This window comes from Cnephaeus nilssonii (assembly GCF_951640355.1).
Source record: "Cnephaeus nilssonii genome assembly, chromosome: 1".
In the NCBI taxonomy this organism is placed as follows: Eukaryota; Metazoa; Chordata; class Mammalia; order Chiroptera; family Vespertilionidae; genus Cnephaeus; species Cnephaeus nilssonii.
In genome coordinates this window covers 5641850-5662352 of record NC_137072.1, presented here as the reverse complement: position 1 = coordinate 5662352, position 20503 = coordinate 5641850, and the positions used below count along the sequence as shown (strand labels likewise).

The 20503-nt window shown below is 45.5% G+C and overlaps 1 protein-coding gene across 3 annotated transcripts; it reads left to right on the top strand.

The window, feature by feature from the left end:
* The first annotated feature begins 226 nt into the window (after positions 1-226).
* LRR1 (leucine rich repeat protein 1) lies at positions 227-19237 on the top strand. Of its 3 annotated transcripts, none has more exons than XM_079771998.1 (4): positions 227-656; positions 4945-5043; positions 8268-8989; positions 17487-19237. In XM_079771998.1, the coding sequence occupies exons 1-4, from the start codon at positions 477-479 to the stop codon at positions 17725-17727; spliced, it is 1242 nt and encodes a 413-aa protein (XP_079628124.1). In that variant the 5' UTR covers positions 227-476; the 3' UTR covers positions 17728-19237. The 3 variants fall into 3 exon arrangements, with proteins under 3 accessions (XP_079628124.1, XP_079628123.1, XP_079628125.1); XM_079771997.1 differs by having other exon boundaries at positions 4942-5043; XM_079771999.1 differs by lacking the exon at positions 8268-8989.
* The last annotated feature ends 1266 nt before the right edge of the window (positions 19238-20503 follow it).

The window sequence follows — 20503 nt, the reverse complement described above, 5'->3', positions numbered from 1 at the left end:
CCCAACAGGGCCAGGAAATGCCCCACCCTCGTTGGCAATGGGCAACTGGTGAGGGCCCTGAGTGCCAACGCTGGGTAGGCACAGAAATTCTCCTCCTAACAGAGATACGGGCCGTCCCCCGGAAAACTCGGCGGCGCAGAGTGTAAATACCGTAAAGGAGAACCCCGCCCCCAACGCCCAGCTCCAGCACCGGAAGTCCGGGCAGGACCGCGCCCCGCCCGTCGCAGGTCCCGGGAGGCGCCGGCTGGGTCCTCCGGCCGTCGGTGCCCGCGCTCTGCCGCTGCAGCCGCAGGGAAAGCCGACCCCGCGGGAGGCTCCCGGGGTCCCTGCGCCGAGAGCCGCGGCGCTGGCGGGAGCCGACAGGCAGCTCCGCGGGCAGCCCGCGCGTCCGAGGACCTCGGCGGCGGCGGCGGCGCGGCGCGCGGGAACCGCCGCGGTTCAAAGTCGGCGGAGGAGCCGCCGGCCGCCGCCCCGAGATGAGGCTGCACTGCGACGTGGAGGTGGTGAGTCGGCACCTGCCGGCCTTGGGGATGAGGAACCGGGGCAAGGGCGTCCGCGCGCTGGTGAGCCTCTGTCAGCAGGCGCCCCGGAGCGCCCCGCGGCCCGCCTGCCTGCTCGTCGCCACCCTGAAGGACAAGCGCGGGACCCGCTACGAGGTGCGTGCGGCCGCCGGCCCTCCCCGTGCGCCCGGCGGCGGAGGCGGAGGGGCCTGGGCCCGGGAGCTGGCCCCGGGGGCCCCCCACGTCTCCGGGGCCTCCCAGCCGAGGGGGGGCTTCCGAGGGCGCACCGGGCGGCTCTTCACTGCTCGTTTCTGCGACTTCACGTCCACAGCGCCGTTCAGTTCGGGGGGGAGTAGAATAACTGTGTTTCCGTTCAGTAAATCCTGTTTCTTCCACAGAGTTTTCGCCAGCGTAAAAAAGGGGGCTTTCAGGGATGATGCATCGTATCGAAGGTCTCTAGCAATAGTAAAGCAGTAAGGCTTTGGGCTGCATCTTGATTTTTTTTTAAGTTGGCTACTGCATCCCTCTCTGCCTTTCTCTTTCCTTAAATGTGTAACTTCCTGAGACCTTATTGCCTAGGTCCGGGGCTTTTTCTTGTCTGTGTAGCAGTAGTAAACTCTCTAGAAGCAGTTGGAGGTTGAACTATAATTTTTAGGAATTCTTAAATCCTCGTTGTTAAAAGTATTACATATGTCCCCCTTCCCCTTCCCCCACGGACCCCTTCCAGCCCGCCCCACCGCCATCTCAGGCCTTCAGCACCCTGCTGTCTGTGTCCATGGGTTATGCATACATGCAAGGTCTTCGGTGGGTCTTGAAATAGAGTTTTTAAAGCATGGGTTTTATAAAATCTTTCTCCTTCATTGCCAGGCACTGTTCTTTTGTCAAAGTGACTGGACTACCCTGAGTCTATAAATAGAGTTGAGGGCGCACTTCATTGCCCACCCTTCCATCCGACTCCCTCACAGTATTGTCCTCCGCAGGGAATATTTATGAGGACTGTTACAGTCTCACTCAGAGACACCTAGTGCTTCATGTAAATAGCTGAAAGTGAATCATTTCCTCCTGTTGCTGGAATCAACTCACAATTTTTCAAATCGATAGGACTTTAGAAATCACCCAACATTGTAAAGCTTACAAAATTGTTAGGTGACAAAAACAAACTCATAACTAGACTTGGATCTCCCCAGGCCTCTCTTTCCTGCCTCACTCAGGTACGGCCTCTTTAAAAAGTCTGTGATGATGTCTCTCTTAAAACGCCTACTGTGCCCTGGCCAGTGTGGCTCAGTTGGTTGAGCGTCATCCTGTGCACCTAAGGTCACCAGTTTGATTCCTGGTCAGGGCACATGCCCGGGTTGTGGTTATGATCCCCAGTTGTGGTACTTAGATGTTTCTCCCTCTCCCTTCCTTTCTAAAATCAGTAAAAACATATTTTAAAAAAGTAACCTCCTATTGCACCAATAGTCAATTGCAGGAGAAAATCCTAATCAAAATTTTATTAATAAACCACTAATTGAAGACTTATTGTGCACAGGGTGCAGTGCTAGAAACTTGGGAGATTGATTTAGTCACTGTCCTTCTGAGACTAGAAAAGAGAAAAAGAAACCACTACTTAAAAGATGGGCTACGATAAGAGCTGTAATAAAAGTGGAAGCAATGAGATGAGTTCTGATTATAGGGGCTTGAGAAAGTTTTGTAGAAGAGAGGTACCACAGGGCTTGGAAATCATAGGTGCTCAGTAAACGTTTTTGGATGAATTAAGGTGGTGCTGGTATTGGTCCTGGGCCTTGAAGTATGGAAAGTACCATGGGCCTCTTTCTTACACTTACTTTTCTGTCCTATGACTTCAGCTACCCTCCAATTGTGATGTCCAAATTTGTATCTTTAGCCAGTCTTCTCCTTTAACTTACTTTTTAAAAAATTATTATTGTTCTATTTTATTATTAGTTATTGTTGTTGATCTCTTACTGTTCCTAATTTAGAATTTAAACTTTATCATAGGCATGTATACATAGGAAAAAAATTATATGAGTTTGCCAGTCTCTGTTGTTCCATACATTGACTGGGCATCTTGGAATGTATCTCCCCCTTAGATAAGGGGGGCACAATCGTATCTTAGAGGTGTGTGTGTGTGTATGTGTGTTTGATGTGATGTTTGCTCACTGTGGCACACTTTTTTCATATTACTTGTTTTTTCACTTAAAAAAAAATGCTGAACAACATTTAGCTTTTCCCCCCCACAGAAATAGTCATGACTCACATCTGACTTTCTAAATCTGCATGACATATTGGTGGAGGGCAGCAAATTGGTGGTCATCAGAAGGAATAGATCTTAGGAGAACAGTGAGAAACATACTTTTCATCTTATCCAGATAAATGTATTTGAATCTGCTGTCTACTGGAAATCTTCACTTGGATGTGTTGTAGCATCTCAACCTCAAAATACCTAGAGAGTAATTGTCCTTGTCACCCATAACCTGCTTTTCTGACAGTGTTCTACAACTCATTAAGTGGTATTCTGCCTTATCCAGAAATCTTAAAGCCTTTGCCTCCCTGCATCTAACATATTATTGAATCCTTTCAATTCTACCTCCTAGATATCTTTCAAGTTTTCATCCATCCCAGTTGTAGTCTAAACCATCATTATACCTTGCCTGGCTAATCTCTTAAAGGATCACTACCTCTGTTGTTGTCCTTCCCTCCTCCCGCTCTTCATCCCCACCCCCAAGCCCCCAAAGTTCATTCTTACCCTGTGGTTAAAGGGAACCTGTAAAGATATAGATCTAATGATGTTCCCAGCTTAAAGTCTTTCAATGGATATCATTGTTAGGATAAATCCAAAATTCTTTTTTTTTTTTATTTTTTATTTATCCATTTTAAAGAGAGAGGAAGGGAGGGAGAGAGAGAACGATTTGTTGTTCCACTTACCTGTATTCATTGGTTGATTCTTGTATGTGCCCTGACTGGAGATCGAACCCGCAACTTTGGTGTATCTGGATGATGCTCTAACCAACTGAGCTACCCAGCTAGGGCCAAAATACAACATTCTTGTCCTGGCCAGTGTTTCTCAGCGGTTAGATCAGGATGGGCACCCTTTTTCTGTCAAGGGCCATTTAGATATTTATAACATCATTCACGGGTCATACAAAATTATCAACTTACAAATTAGCCTGCTATATTTGGTCAAACGTTTAATTAACTCATCCCTTAATGCCTTGGCAGGGTCTGACCAAATGATTTCGAGACCTTTATATGGCCCTGCAGGCCAGGTCTTTCTCACCCCTGGTTAGAGCATAGGCCCGTGCACCACAGGCACTGACTTGGGTTGTAGGTTTGATCCCCAGTCCCCGTCGAGCACGCACAGCCAATCAATGTGTAACATGGATGTTTCTCTCTTTCCCTCCCTCTCTCCAAAAATCAATGGAAAAAAATACCTTCGAGTAAGGGTTAACAAAACAAACCCCCCCACAACATTCTTAACATGGTTTAAAACATCTTTCACCACTTAATCTGTTTACCGCTTCAGGCTCACTTACCTTTTTTCACTGGATCTTCCGCCATACTGAACTGCTTTCAGCTCCTCACAGCTGCCAAGCTTTCTTGCTTTCAAAGCTTTGCACATTGTTCCCTCTTATTGGTAAGCTATCTTCTCTGTCTTCTAGACATGTCCTAATCCTTTAGTTCTCACCTTCAAGGTCACCTTCATATCCTAAGACCAGGTAAGATTTCTTTGCTATATAAGGTTTTATAGCAGCCTGTACTTCCTTGTCTTAATAATTGCTTACATATTTGTCTTAATTATGCTTACAATTATTTTAATAAATGTCAGATTGGCAACTGTCTAAGTGTTATTACCATGCTGGTCTTATTCACCTCTATTGTCCCAAGTCCCCTATCATAGTTAACCTGGTATATAATGGCTTCTGGATAAATTGTTGTTGAAGTCTAAAGCAGAAGCAACATCAGTCATTAAAATATTTTGAGCGTCTGTTATGTGTTAGTCATTGTCTAGCTCTGGGGATACAAGAAGGAACAAAGGAGACAAGATTCCTGCTTTCATGGAGTTTGTAATCTTGTGGGAGGCATGCCCACCCCAGACTAATGGACTGAAATTTAAAAGGCAAGTAATTACTCTTGGCAACTCACTACAGCTACATTGTTGCAACGGGAGAAGAGGAATATTCTCTCAAAACACAGGGGATTCTGTTCTCAGAAGAGGACAGAGTTAACTGGACTGATAGAACAATAGTATCTATCAGAAGGTAGATAAGAAATGTAGCTACCCAACCAAACAAAAAACTTTAAAACTTAAAACTGTAAAATACCCAGACATAAGGACTAAAAGACAAACCTGACAAAATGACTGGCATATTCTACTTGTAATAACTACTAGTATTGAGTAACAATACTTGATTTTGTTCTTTTTTTTTCCATTGGTTTTAAGCAGCTAAAGGGGAACATTGAGCAATTCTTCACCAAATTTGTGGATGAGGGGAAAGCCACTGTTCGGTTAAAGGAACCTGCTGTGGATATCTGCCTAAGTAAGGTATGATATTAAAAACATTAATGTTTAGGTTGGTTGGCTGTATTTTCTTTAAATTAGAGGCTATTTGAGCCCTAGCTGGTTTGGCTCAGTGATTAGAGAATCAATGGAGGACTGAAGGGTCAAGGGCACATATTTTGGTTGTAGACTTAATACCCAGCCTCTGTGGAGGTTCATGTGGGAGGCAACCAATTAATGTGTCTCTCTCACATCAATGTTTCTCTCTCTGTCTCTTCCCCTCCCTTCCACTCTCTCTAAAAAAAAAAAAAAAAAAATGGAAAAAGTATCCTCGGGTGAGGATTGACCAAAAATAAGAGAGGCTATTTGAGCATCCTGATATCTCACATAGCTGAATAGGGACGGACTCTTGCAGATGTATTTGAAGAAGTGATGGCAGCTTCCTAGGAGTGTTTACCAGTATATTCCTCTAAAAGGGCAGAGGCAGCCTTGGTGTAAGGCTGCCCTGAATGGGGAGGAAAACTAGGTTTGCTTCTACACCCAAAATGGAGCCTTCCGGTGTTCTTATACTGGAACTCTTAAGGTGGCACAGGTCTACATTTTGCCGGCTGAATTATAGGTTATCTAAGTTTAGTGTTTAAAAAAAAAGGGATAAAATGCAATTAGAACCTTGTTGGGGGTATTTTATTACTATAATTATTTTTAAAACTATATAGACCATTAGAATAAAAAATGACTGTTTCTTGGTCCTAGCTCCCCTTTTTTTGTTTTCCCTTTTCCTAGAGGGTAGGAGCAATGTCTTATTCATCCTTGCATTATCCTTAACCCCCAAGCAAAATGCTTTGCAAACATTAAAAGTTGAATGTTTTAATCTGTGTTGAATGGAATAAATTTGTCCTACCTCCTTCTGTTGTTGTGATTTTTTTATTTTCCCTTGATGTTTAGCCTATCCTTCCACTAATTCTTTTGGTTGTTGTTGTTAATCCTCACCCAAGGATATTTTTCCATTGATTCTTAGAGAGAGTGGAAGTGAAGGGGAGAGACAGAAAGAGAGAAATATCGATGTGAGAGAGACACATGCATTGGCTGCCTCCCACATGAGCCCCAACCATGGCCTGGGATCAAGCCTGCAACCGATGTACGTGCCCTTGATCAGAATCGAACCCGGCACCTTTCAGTCCACAGGCCGACGCTCTATCCACTGAGCCAAACTAGCTAGAGCACTCTTTTCTTCTACCTAAAAAACAAGTGAAGTCTTACCTATTTAAAAAATAGGATAAACAAGTTTCTGGGAAGACGGTTAAATCTATTGCCTCCACTTTTCTTAGGATCTGTTTTTACCTTTACTTTCACTGGTGTATCCAAAACACTGCCTCAAAGATCAGTGATCTCCTTTTATTTGCCAATCACATTGCCATTTTTTTCTCACTTTTTTTAGCTCTAGAATTTGGCACTGATGACAATTTCCTGCTTAATAAAACTTTCCTTTCCTGGCATCTGTGACAGGACCCTATCCTGATTTACCTTTAGCCACTCCTTTGTCTCTTAGCTCTGACAACCTTTTTTCTGTCCCCCAAATAAAGGCTTTATTTCAGTTTTCTGCCATACCTGCCTTCCATTCCCATAGCTCAACCCGTATTGTATGTAATTCCCAAGTCTGTAAGTTGGTACTGTCTACTTGACCAAGGTCTCCAGATTTTTCTCACTCTACTTCACTGTTTACTACTGCCAACATAATACTAAGCTCTATGTAATTCTCATGCTCAAAATGCTTCAGTGATTGCCCACAGCCTGATCATTCTGTCCTCCTTACCTTGACATCAAGCTCATCTAGAATCTATCCCCATACTGTATTTCTAATCTTTTACTCCTCTACCAAGCTCCCTCATTCTACCCAAATAGGATCGAATACTTCGTTTCCCACACTTAAAGTTCCCTATTCCTTCACACATAAACTTTAGGAAACGTGTAAAGTATCCTGCCAAGTATTTGTTATTTTTATTTATTTATTCATTTATTTTAAATATATTTTATTGATTTTCCACAGAGAGGAAGGGAGAGGGATAGAGAGCTAGAAACATCGATGAGAAACATCGATCAGCTGCCTCCTGCACACTCCCCACCGGGTATGTACCCGCAACCACAGTACATGCCCTTGACCGGAATCGAACCTGGGACTCTTGAGTCCGCAGGCCAACGCTCTATCCACTGAGCCAAACCGGTTAGGGTGTATTTGTTATTTTTATTTGTTTTTGTTTTGTTGTTTTTTTTACATATTTTTATTGATTTCAGAGAGGAAGGGAGAGGGAAAGAGAGACAGAAACATCAATGATGAGAGAGAATCACTGATTGGCTGCTTCCTGCATGTCTCCCACTGGAGATCAAGCCTGCAACCCAGGCATGTGCCCCTGACCGGAATCGAACCTGGGACCCTTCAGTCCGCAGGCCGACGCTCTATCCCACTGAGCCAAACCAGCCAGGGCTTTATTTGTTTTTAAAGTATATTTTTATTGATTTCAGAGAGAGGGGCGGGGGGAGAGAGGAACAGAAACATAAACATCAATGATGAGAGAGAATCACTGATCGGCTGCCTCCTGCACGCCCCCCACTGGGGATGGAGCCCGCAACCCAGGCATGTGCCCTTGACTGGAATCGAACCCGGGACCCTTCAGTACACAGGCTGACACTCTATCCACTGAGCCAAACCAGCTAGGGCTTGATGACAGTTCATACACCACTTGATTCGTGATTTCTCTGTTCAGTTGGAAGCAATCTTACTTGATTTTGATATTTCCTTACACTCTTGACAGTGCCATTTAGCCCTGCTTTTGATAGACAAGGCCTGGCTTTTCACAACTCCTAATCTTTATGAATGGAACCCCTGTGCATTTTACAGTGCACACGGCTGTCTTGGCCTATTGCAGGGGCACTGGATGTCTGGGTGAGTTCATCTTAAACCCAAATCTCAGGTGGAATCTTTTCATGCTTTCCTATTTTATTTTATACTCTATGGTTCCCCCGCTGAACAGTTATCTTTAGAGTTTGTCTCTCAACATTAAAAAAAAAAACACACAACACCTTTAAGTTTTTGTATCTGTATTGAAATTTAGTCAAAATAGAATACTAAAAAATTGTTTTTATAACCATTTTCAGTAATAATTGCATCATTTGCATATATAACTCGACAGAATTTGTTATAGGATGAATTAGCATGTATTCGTTATGTAAAATGAAATTTATACTTATACAACTTATTTTTATTTATTCAGGCCAATTCCAGCAGTTTAAAGAGTTTCCTTTCAGCTGTGAGACTGGCTCATAGAGGCTGTGATGTTGAGACACCATTTTCACCCCTCACACCAGTGAAGACTTCAGAATTTGAAAAATTTAAAACTAAAATGGTCATCACATCCAAAAAGCACTATCCTCTAAGCAAGAACTTCCCATATTATCTGGAACATCTTCAGACTTCTTATTGTGGGCTTGTCCGAGTTGATATGCGTATGCTTTGCTTAAAAAACCTTAAGAAATTAGACTTGAGTCACAATCATATAAAAAAGCTTCCAGCTACAGTTGGAGACCTCATTCACCTTCAAGAACTTAACCTGAATGACAATCACTTGGAGTCATTTAGTGTGGCATTGTGTCAATCTACACTCCAGAAATCACTTCGGAGTTTGGATCTGAGCAAGAACAAAATTAAGGCACTCCCTGTGCAGTTTTGCCAGCTCCGAGAACTTACAGATTTAAAACTTGATGATAATGAATTGATTCGATTTCCTATGAAGATAGGACAATTGACAAACCTGCGATTTTTGTCAGCAGCTCGAAATAAGCTTCCATTTTTGCCTAGTGAATTTAAAAATTTGTCCCTTGAGTACTTGGATCTTTTTGGAAATACTTTTGAACAGCCAAAAGTTCTTCCAGTTATAATGCTACAAACGCCATTAACTTTATTGGAATCTTCTGCACGAACCATATTACATAATAGGTAAGACTTTGGTAGATAAAATGTGCTTTTGATAGCATCCTAGTGTTCTCATCATCCTCAGACTACTAGTAAGTATTTAACCACAGCTCTGTGCAGAATCTGACCCCTTGCTATGGTGGCCTTCTTGCTACTCCTTACCTCTGCTTGGAATGCTTTTTCCTCAAGAAAGTCTCATAGCTTACTTTCTCACTTCATCCAGTTCTCTGCCAAGTGGCACCCCAGAAAGGTCTTTTGGGACCCTATCTAAAAGTTTATCCTCCACCCCTTACATTGCTTTTTTTTGGTCATAGGCTGTATTACCTGGCATTACTTTTTTTAACATTTGTTTTCTGTCAGTTTTTCCCACTAGACTGTAAGCTCCATGAGGGCATGGACTTTGTCTTATTTTCCACTGTTTCCCTAGTGTCTAAAATGAGATACCTCTGCTGTTGCCATATATTAGGCACTTAATAAATGCTTGAAAAAAAGGCATTGTTTTTCAAACTATGATCTCCTGACCAGCAGCATCAATATCACGTAGGAATTTGTTAGAGATGCAAGTTCTTGAACTCCACTCCAGACCTACTGAATTGGAAACTGTTAAGTCCTCCTGGTAGTTCTGGTGCACTCTAAAGTTTGATAACTCTAAACTGGTATAGTGGTAAAGTGTGGTCTTTGGAGTCAGACTTTAGCAAGTTATTTTTTTTTTTTCTTTTAATGAATCTTTATTGTTCAGATTACAATTGTTTCTCCTTTTTCCCCCCATATCTCCCACCACCCAGTTCCCACCCCCCCTCTGCCCTTACCTCCCCCCCACTGTCCTTATCCATAGGTGTATGATTTTTGTCCAGTCTCTTCCCATACCCCCCACACAGACACCCCTTTCCCCCTGAGAATTATCAATCCATTCCCATTCTATGCCTCTGATTATTTAACCTCTTTGATTCCATGTTCCCATCTGAAACAGGAACAGAGTTGTGAAGATAAATGAGCTAATGCAGTGGTCGGCAAACCGCGGCTCGTGAGCCACATGCGGCTCTTTGGCCCCTTGAGTGTGGCTCGGCGTTAGAACCACTTCTTCAAAATAGACTCGCCCAGGCCGAAAACCGACTTTTGCGCATGGGCCATGAAGTTTCAATCGCACTGTACTTGCGTGCCCGCACGTGGTATTTTGTGGAAGAGCCACACTCAAGGGGCCAAAGAGCCGCATGTGGTTCGCGAGCCGCGGTTTGACAACCACCGAGCTAATGTAATGCCAAAGCATTTGGCACATGACAGGACTCAATAACTGTTGTCTCTTTTCCATTTGTATTTGTACACTAACTGAAGTTGGTTTTGTGAGACAAGAAACTTCAGGTATTCCTTCATTTTGGTTCGTGCTTCTTTCATTATTGAGTGCCTATAAAATAGTAGCAAGATCATATTTCAAAGAAGAGATTCTTAATTTTTTTAGTAGGGGAGAGACTCTTGAAAACTAAAAAAAACTGCCCTGGGTGGTGTGGCTCGATTGGGCATCATCCCATCCCATGCACTGAAGAGTTGCCAGTTCAATTCTGGGTTGGGCACATGCCTGGGTTGTGGTCTAGGTCCCCGGAGCCCATCATGTTTTGCTCTCACATCGATGTTTCTCTCTTTCTCCCCCCCCTCCCTTCCCCTTTCTAAAAATAAATTTAAAAGAAATTTTTTAAAATAAAATAATAAAAACAACTGACCAGAATTATGGTCCTAGAAAAATGCACACATGAGTACACACAAAATTTTGCATACAACTTAAAAATGTTCATGAACCCCACTGAAATCCAATCCAATCCTCCTTCCTCTCAATCGATAGCTTAACCCTTTGCACTCGCTTGCTTTTTTCTCGATTCCTTTATTCTACTCGGGATTTAATTTTTTAAATACCCCAGATTTTACAAAGCGCGGCAGTAGAATAAAAAACTGGAGTTTCTTTTCATACAAACTTATTTATTTGGATTTTTTTATATTTCAAATTATTGATACATTCAATAACCGTCACACTCGACATCCGAGTGCAAAAGGTTAAGAATTCTTATTTTAAAGCAGTGGTTCTCAAACTTAACATTTGGAATCATCTGAAGAGCTTAAAAATTCTGATGATTAGTTCCCACTCTAGACTTACTAATCAGAATGTCTGCTAGTAGAACCCAGTTAAAAAAAACACACAAAAACCCCAGATGATTCTGTGTACAACTAGCTATGATTAAGAACCACTACTTCACACCAGTGCTTCTCAAACTTTAATGTGCATGCAAATCACCTGGGAGTCTTGTTAGCAGATTGTTTCAAAAGTTTAGGGTAGAGATTCTGCCTTTCAAACAAGCTTCCTAGTGAGGCTGAGGCTACTAATCCATGAATCACATTGAATACTAACGCTCTAAAAGTAAGAACTCACTATTTTTTAATATTCTTAAATTTTGAGAGTGCATCAGAATTAAGCTTATTGAAATATATGGTTATTAAAGAAGGCTGCTGGATTATTTTTTGAAAAATATTTTAAAATTGGTTTTTATTTATTTTTTAAAATATATTTTATTGATTTTTTTTACAGAGAGGAAGTGAGAGGGATAGAGAGTCAGAAACATCGATGAGAGAGAAACATCGATCAGCTGCCTCCTGCACATTTCCCACTGTAGGGATGTGCTCACAACCAAGATACATGCCCTTGACTGGAATCAAACCTGGGACCCTTCAGTCCACAGGCCGACGCTCTATCAACTGAGCCAAACTGGTCAGGGCTAAAATTGGTTTTTAGAGAGAGGAAGGGAGAGGGAGAGAAAGAAACATCAATGTGAGCAAAACATCTATCAGCTCCCTCCTGTATGCCCCCTACTAAGGACTGAGGGCAACCCGGACATGTGCCCTTACTGGGAATCAAACTAACAACCTTGCCCTAGCCCATGGTCAGCAAACTCATTAGTCAACAGAGCCAAATATCAACAGTACAACGATTGAAATTTCTTTTGAGAGCCAAATTTTTAAACTTAAACTTCTTCTAACGCCACTTCTTCAAAATAGACTCGCCCAGGCCGTGGTATTTTGTGGAAGAGCCACACTTAAGGAGCCAAAGAGCCACATGTGGCTCGCGAGCCGTAGTTTGCCGACCACGGCCCTAGCCAGTTTGGCTCAGTGGATTGAGTGTGGGCTTGTAGACTGAAGAGTCATGGGTTCGATTCCGGTTAGGGACACATGTCTGGGTTATGGGCTTGATCCCCCTATAGGGGATGTGCAGGAGGCAGCTGACCAATGGTTCTCTCTTATCATTGATGTTTATGTCTCTCCCTCTCCCTCTCTGAAATTAATAATAAAAATCTATACTAATAAAAGGGTAATACACTAATTAGACCGGAGACCTTCTGGACAAAGCCATAGTGGCAGGCCGAGGCAGAGGTGGTTAGGGGCAATCAGGCCAGGAGGGAAGGGCAGTTAGGGGTGATCAGGCCGGCAGCGGGGGACAGTTGGGGGCCATCAGGCTGGCAGGAGTGGCAGTTGGGGGCAAGCAGGCTGGTGCGGGGGGGGGGCGCATTTGGGGGCGATCAGGCAGGCAGGCAGGTGAGCGATTAGGAGCCAGCGGTCCTGGATTGTGAGAGGGATGTCCACAGGGATCGGGCCTAAACCGGCCATCAGACATCCCCCGAGGGGTCCCAGATTGGAGAGGGTGCAGGCTGGGCTGAGGGACACCCCCCTCCCCTGTGCATGAATATCGTGCACCAGGCCACTAGTATATATATATATATATATAGTTTAAAAAACTGGCAACCTTTCCGTGCACAGGACAATGCCCAACCAATTGAGCCACACCAGCCAAGGCAGATTGCTGGATTCTTATTCACGAAATTTGGATTGGAGCTGAAAAATTGCATCTCTATTTCTAAGGAGATGCGGATACTGTTGGTCAGGGACCACACTTTGAGAACCACTGGCATTTACTCTTAATTAGGAATTAAAAATTACCTGCTAAATGACAGTACATGTAAGTGCCTAGAATAGTGCCTGGCTCGTAATAAGTCTCAATAAATATTTAACATTTACATATATTTATTATAATATATGAAATTTGCTTATCTAGCAATTAAAAAATCAATCAATGTTATCTTTAGTTGTGGATGAGGTTTTAACCCTTTGCACTCGCTTGCTTTTTTCTCGATTCCTTTATTCTACTTGGGATTTAATTTTTTAAATACCCCAGATTTTACAAAGAGCAGCAGTAGAATAAAAAACTGGAGTTTCTTTTCATACAAACTTATTTATTTGGATTTTTTTGTATTTCAAATTATTGATACATTCAAGGAGTATAAAAAGAGCTGCTACCGATGCTAACCGTGCGTGTCGAGTCACACTCGACATCCGAGTGCAAAAGGTTAAATAATAGAGATGAGAAATATTGATGCTTAGATTCTACCTCAGACCAACTAGTTCAGAGTTGCCAGAGATGGGCCCCTATTTTATGTTACTTTTTTGTTGTTTGTTAATCCTCACCCGAGGATATTTTTCCATTGATTTTTAGGGAGCGTGAAAGAGAGAGGGAAAGACAGGGAAACATCGATGTGAGAGAAATACATGGATTGGTTGCCTCCTGCAGGAGCCCCAACCAGGTTGGGGGCTGGTGAGGACCCTGCAACCAAGGTACGTGCCCTTGACCAGAATTGAACCTGGGACCCTTTGGTCCGCAGGCTGATGCTCTGTCCACTGAACCATACCAGCTAGGGCTATGTTACATGTTTTTTTAAATGTCCAAAGGTGATACTTATGATTCAGGGTTAAGATCACTGATTTGAGGGAAACTCTAAATGGTGTTTTTTGGTAATGAGTTGCTTCCGAGCTCGTTCTAGGCTTTCTCTGAAATATGTATATGAATATACTAGAAGCCCGTTGCACGAAGTTTCGTGCAATAGACCTTCCTTCATCTGGCTGCTGGCACCAGTTATCCGCCAGCAGCAGTTTTCCTCTGGCCACCCGCCGATCGGAGTGCCTCCCGCCAGCACGATCGGCCACCCCGAGAGGAACTCCGATCAGGAGGTGCTCCGATCGGCGGGTGGCCAGAGGAAAACTGCTGCTGGCGGAAAACTGGTGCCGGCAGCCACGCAATCGGCCACCCCGAGTTCCGCCACCAGCGTCTTCCGCCAGCCCCATGGGTCCTTCCACAGCACCGGCGGTTTAGGCCGGCAGGAGGAGCGGGGGTCCGGGACTCGCGAGTCCCCGCCCCCCGCTCCTACCGCCAGTCAATCGGCCATCCTGAGTCCGCCCCCCCCCCCCCCCCCGCGCCTCCAGCTGGCCCAATCGTGGGTATAGCGGAGTGATGCAATTTGCATATTACCTTTTTATTATGTAGGATGTGTGTGTGTATGTATATATGTGTGTATACATACACACACACATATATAACTTATTCAAATTTGAAAATAATGTCCAAATGAGAAATATTACAAACTAGAGGCCCGGTGCATGAAATTTGTGCACGAGGGGGTGGGGGGTGTCCCTCAGCCCAGCCTGCACCCTCTCCAATCTGGTACCCTTCTCACAATCCAGGACTGCTGGCTCCCAACCACTCGCCTGCCTGATTGCCCCTAACCGCTTCTGCCTGCCAGCCTAATCAACGCCTAACTGCTCCCTTGCCGGCCCAAATGCCCCCAACTGCCCTCCCCTGCTGGCCCGGTCACCCCTAACTGCCCTCCCCTGCTGGCCCGGTCACCCCTAACTGCCCTCCCCTTCGGGCCCGGTTGCCCCTAACTGCCCTCCCCTGCCAACCTGGTCGCCCCTAACTGCCCTCCCCTGCCAACCTGGTCGCCCCTAACTGCCCTCCCCTGCCAGTCCGGTTGCTCCTAACTGCCCTCCCCTGCAAGCCTTTGGTCTTAGGTGACCCTGCTAGCGGTTCTCAACCTGTGGGTTGAGAGTCCCTCCCAACTGCCCTCCCCTGCTGGCCATCTTGTGGTGTCCATCTTGTGTCCACATGGGGGCGGCCATCTTGTGTGTTGGAGTGATGGTCAATTTGCATATTACCTCTTTATTATATAGGACAGTGATGGGCAACCTTTTGAGCTTGGTATGTCAAACTTCGCCAAAAAACTGAGCATAACTCGGGTAGTGTGTCACTTTGAGGAGAAAACATTATTTCGCAAATGTTTCATCCTCAGGAGCAGCAAATGTTTCATCCTTGGCATGCGGCCGCCTCAGCGGCTGCGTGCCATCAGAAATAGCTACGCGAGTCAGTGCTGACACACGTGTCATAGGTTCGCCATCACTGATAATAGGATTATTGACTTAAGTCCATAGGCCCACACTCTATCCACTGAGCAAACTGGCTAGGGCAAGGTTGCTAGTGTGATTCCCAGTAAGGGCACATGTCCGGGTTGCCCTCAGTCCGGGCATTGATGTTTTTTAAAAAGACCATAACTAATTGGCTAAATGATTTAAAAAATACAGACTGATATCCAACATGGAAAAGTGTAGAGTTAGAGGGGAAAAAAAATATATGATCAAGATGTGATATATAACTAGGTCAGAAAAATAATTTGTTAGTGATGAATGATTTGACATGGTAGTATTTATATTATTTTTTAAATTTGACTCTATTAATAGTGGTTCCTGTAAAGTGACCCTAACCTTTACTAAAGTATAATTTTGCATGTTTTCAGCCCTGTTGTTGTTGGGTTTTATTTATTTATTTTATTGATATTAAAGAGGAAGGGAGAGGGAGAGGGAGATAGAAACATCAATGAGGATTGCCTACTGGGGATCGAGCCCATAACTCTGGCATGGGCCCTAATTGGGAATCGAACTGTGCCCTCCTGGGTCATAGGTTCATGTTCAAACACTGAGCTATGCCGGCTGGGCTTCAGCCCGTTTTAAAAAGAATATAAACCTAAATCCATGAGAATAATACTTATTATCTATCTGTTGGTAAGTTGTTCTACCTACTGGTTATAAATATAAAGTTAAAATCTATTAGAAAAATATATGGAAATTTAAATTGTTAGATTGATGATACAGATTTAACTATTACCTGTTTCCTTAGAATATAACCAGTAGCCTAGATGGGATTGATGTAAATATGTGGTAGACACTTCCTGGCACAGATTTTTTTTTTTTTAAAGTAATTCTTTATTTTTGAAAGTATTACATATGTCCCCTTTCCCCCCCATTAACCCCCTCCAGCCAGCCTCTGCCCCAGACCTTCACCACCCCATTATCTGTGTCCATGGGCCATGCATATATACATACAAGGTCCTTGGTTGATTACCTCCCACCCACCCACCCTCCCCTCCCTGCCTTCCCTCTAAGATTCCCCACTCTGTTCCATGCTTCCATGTGTCTGGATCCACTCCATCCATCAGTTTATTTTGTTACTTAGATTTCACATATGAGTGAGATCATATGATACATGTCTTTCTCTGACTATTTCACTTAGTATAATGCTCTCCAGGTCCCTCCATGCTGTCTCAAAGGGTAAAAGATCTTTCTTTTATACTGCTTCATAGTATTCCATGTTATAAATGTACCACGGCCTTTTTATCCACTCATTTACTGATGGGCACTTGGGCTGTTTCCAATCTTAACTATTGTAAATTGCTGGCACAGTTTTTAGAAAATTGTTACTTACACAAGCAGCAAATAAGAACATGTGAAAAAATGAAAAATTGCAAACAAGGCCAATTTCAAATTCCTTAAGAAAAGTAAACCACTATTTTTGATTTGATGTTTTTCTTTTCACAAAGGGTTTTAAACTGTGGTTTAAATAAGAATGGGTTTTATGTATTTGTTGAAAAAGATCTGAACACCTAATGTGTGCCAGCATATAGAAACGGCAGTATACAGGCAACTAAGTGCCTGGGCACTGTTGTATTTAGGGGGAAGAAGTTGGGCAGTAGGCAGGCAATCTCAAGAAACTGACTTTTAGTTTTGTGTAGACGAGGGCAACGACTTCAACTTGATATTAATTGCATTGGGTACCAATACAAAGCAGGAGGGTGAATAATTTAAGCAAGGTGAGGACAGCCTTACTTGCTCAGCCAGTAAAGTAAAACTAATGCCCCAAACAATGTTTTAAATTTGTTTCACACAGTTTAAAATTTCCTTTTGAATAATTGATGCCTAAGAGAGTATGTGGATTTATTTAAATGTTTCTTCACAAGTAGAAATCCTTAATTCTCCAATTACCATCATGAGAATTGTATGACAGAGCTATATATTTAACCCATTAACTGCCTCGATATTTTAAATTTAAACAAAAAAGGTCCGCCGCTTGCGTCTATAGACGCTGATGGTGTACAAATGGTTAACGTATCATGTTACACTGGTCTTACAATATATCATATACTGTTTTTTGGAATATTTTCTCCATTACCCAGTTTGTAAGATAAAACAGTATATTGTGTCATTTAATTAATAGTTTTATTTTTTATGGTTATAATTCTGTGTTCAATAATTCATATCCTAATATGTGAAGGTTTGAATCTAGTAATATATTTAAAAAATTTTTTTTAACTTTTTTTCCCAATAGGATTCCATATGGCCCTCATATTATTCCTTCCCATCTTTGCCAAGATCTGGATACTGCAAAAACCTGTGTTTGTGGAAGATTCTGTCTAAACAGTTTTATTCAGGGAACGACTGCCATGAATCTACACTCTGTTGCTCACACTGTGGTCTTAGTAGATAATATGGGTGGCACTGAAGCACCCATTATTTCTTATTTCTGTTCTCTGTCATGTTACGCAAATTCCTGTGAAATGCTAAAGTAATAGATGATACCACAAAAAGAAATTAAAGATCAGTTTGGGATTCATTTATGGTTTAACAATGTCACATTGGAGAAAGGGAAGCTTTTTTTGCAAACATATTTGAGGGGGAGAATGTGTGTTACTCTGATAACATTTTTAATAATTTGAAAAACCTTGATTCATTAAAATCTAATTTTATTATGGGGTTAACTTTTGTGTTTATTGCACTTGTGTTGATTTTAGCCTAGTGTGCCCAAAATAGGTTGTGGGGTTATCTTTTAATGTTAAGCAGATAGTAATCCCAATCACTCTGGTGATAGAATTTTCTTACCAGCTTTCTTCTTTCATGAAAGAAATGAAATTGAGTTTTTGTATGCAGAAAATGTTACTTGGAGAATTAATATGGTCTAAATTATAGTGAAATAATTGGTATGTAAGTTTTTAAGTTATACTACCTATTCTATATATAGAATTTCACATTCACCAAGTATAAGGTGGGAGTTGCTTTGGGAAAGACTTCAGCTTTTTATAGTTTTACTAGAGGTCCGGTGCACGAAATTCGTGCCCAGGGCGGGGTGGGGGGATGTCCCTCAGTCCAGCCTGCACCCTCTCCAATCTAGAACCCCTCTCACAATCCAGTACTGTTGGTTCCCAACCACTCGCCTGCCTGCCTGCCTGATTGCCCCTAACCACTTCTGCCTGCCAGCCTGATCACCCCCTAACTACTCCACTGCCAGCCTGATCGACACCTAACTACTCCCCGGCCGGCCCAATTGCCCCTAACAGCCCTCCCCTGCAGGCCTGGGCCCCCCACCCCAACTGTCCTCCCCTACAGGCCTAGTCTCCCCACAACTGCCCTCCCCTGCTGGCCTGGTCTCCCCCAAATGCCCTCCTCCGCTGGCCCGGTCACCCCTAACTTCCCTCCCCTGCTGGCCAGATCGCCCACAACTGCCCTCCTCTGAGACCTGGTCTCCCCCAGCTGTCCTCCTCTGCTGGCCTGGTCACCCCTAACTGCTCTCCCTGCTAGCCTGATCGCCCACAACTGTCCTCCCCTGAAGCCTGGTCACCCCCCCCACTGCCATTCCCTGCTGGCCTGGTCCACTCCAACTGCCTTCCCATGCAGGCCTGGGTTCCCCCCAACTGCCCTCCCCTGCAGGCCTGGTCCCCGCCAACTGCCCTTCCCTGCAGGCCTGGTCCCCCCCAACAGCCCTCCCTGCTGGCTTGATTGCCCACAACTGCCCACCCCTGCAGCCCTGGTCCCCCCGCCCCCAACTGCTCTCCCCTGCAGGCCTGGTCCCCCCACAACTGCTCTGCCCTGCAGGCCTGGGTCCCCCCGAACTGTCCTCCCCTGCGAACCTGTTCCCCCTCAACTGCCCTCCCCTGCAGGCCTGGGTCCTCCCTGCTGGCCTGGTCCCCCACAACTGCCTTCCCCTGAAGGCCTGGGTCCCCCAAACTGCCATCCCCTGATGGCCTGGTCCGTCCCAACTGCCCTCCCCTGCAGGCCTGGGTCCCCCAAACTGCCATCCCCTGCTGGCCTAGTCCCCCCCCAACTGCCCTCCCCTGCAGGCCTGAGTCCCCCCCAACTGCCCTCCCCTGCTCTCCTGGTCCCCCTCAACTGCCCTCCCCTGCAGGCCTGAGTCCCCCCCCAACTGCCCTCCCCTGCTCTCCTGGTCCCCCCCAACTGCCCTCCCCTGCTCTCCTGGTCCCCCTCAACTGCCCTCCCCTGCAGGCCTGGTCCCCCACAACTGCCCTCCTCTTCTGGCCTGGTCATCCCTAACTGCCCTCCCTGCTGGTCTGATTGCCCACAACTGCCCTCCGCTGCAGGCCTGGTCCCCCCACAACTGCTCTCCTCTCCAGGCCTTGTCTTCCCCAACTGCCCTCCTCTGCTGGCATGGTCATCCCTAACTGCCCTCCCCTGCAGGCCTGGTCCCCCCCCAACTGCCCTCCGCTGCAGGCCTGGTCCCACCCACCCCCCAACTGCTCTCCCCTGCAGGCCTGGTCCCCCCACAACGGCTCTCCCCTGCAGGCCTGGTCCCCCCAAACTGCCCTCCCCTGCAGGCCTGGTCCCCCTCAACTGCCCTCCCCTGCTGGCTTGGTCTCCCCCAACTGTCCTCCTCTGCTGGCTCGGTCACCCCTAACTGCCCTCCCTGCTGGCCTGGGTCCCCCAAACAGCCCTCTCCGGCTCTCCTGTTCCCTCCCCAACTGCCCTCCCCTGCAGGCCTGGGTCCCCCAAACTGCCATCCCCTGCAGGCCTGGGTCACCCCGAACTGCCCTCCCCTGCAGGCCTGGGTCCCTCAAACTGCCATGCCCTGCTTGCCTGATCCCCGCAACTGCCCTCCCCTGCAGGCCTCGTCCCCCCCAACTTCCCTCCTCTGCTGGCCCAGTCTTCTCTAACTGCCCTCCCTGCTGGCCTGATCACCCACAACTGCCCTCCCCTGCTGGCCTGGTCCCCTCCTAACTGCCCTCCCCTGCAGGCCTGGGTCCCCCCGAACTGTCCTCCCCTGCAGGCCTGGTTCCCCCAAACTGCCCTCCCCTGCAGGCCTGTCCCCCCTCCCCCACTGCCCTTCCCTGCTCTCCTATTCCCCCTTAACTGCCCTCCCCTGCAGGCCTGGTCCCCCTCAACTGCCCTCCCCTGCAGGCCTCGTCCCCCGCAACTGCCCTCCTCTGCTAGCCCAGTCATCCCTAACTGCCCTCCCTGATGGCCTGATCGCCCACAACTGCCCTCCGCTGCAGGCCTAGGTCCCTCAAACTGCCATGCCCTGCTTGTCTGGCCCCCCCAACTGCCCTCCCCTGCAGG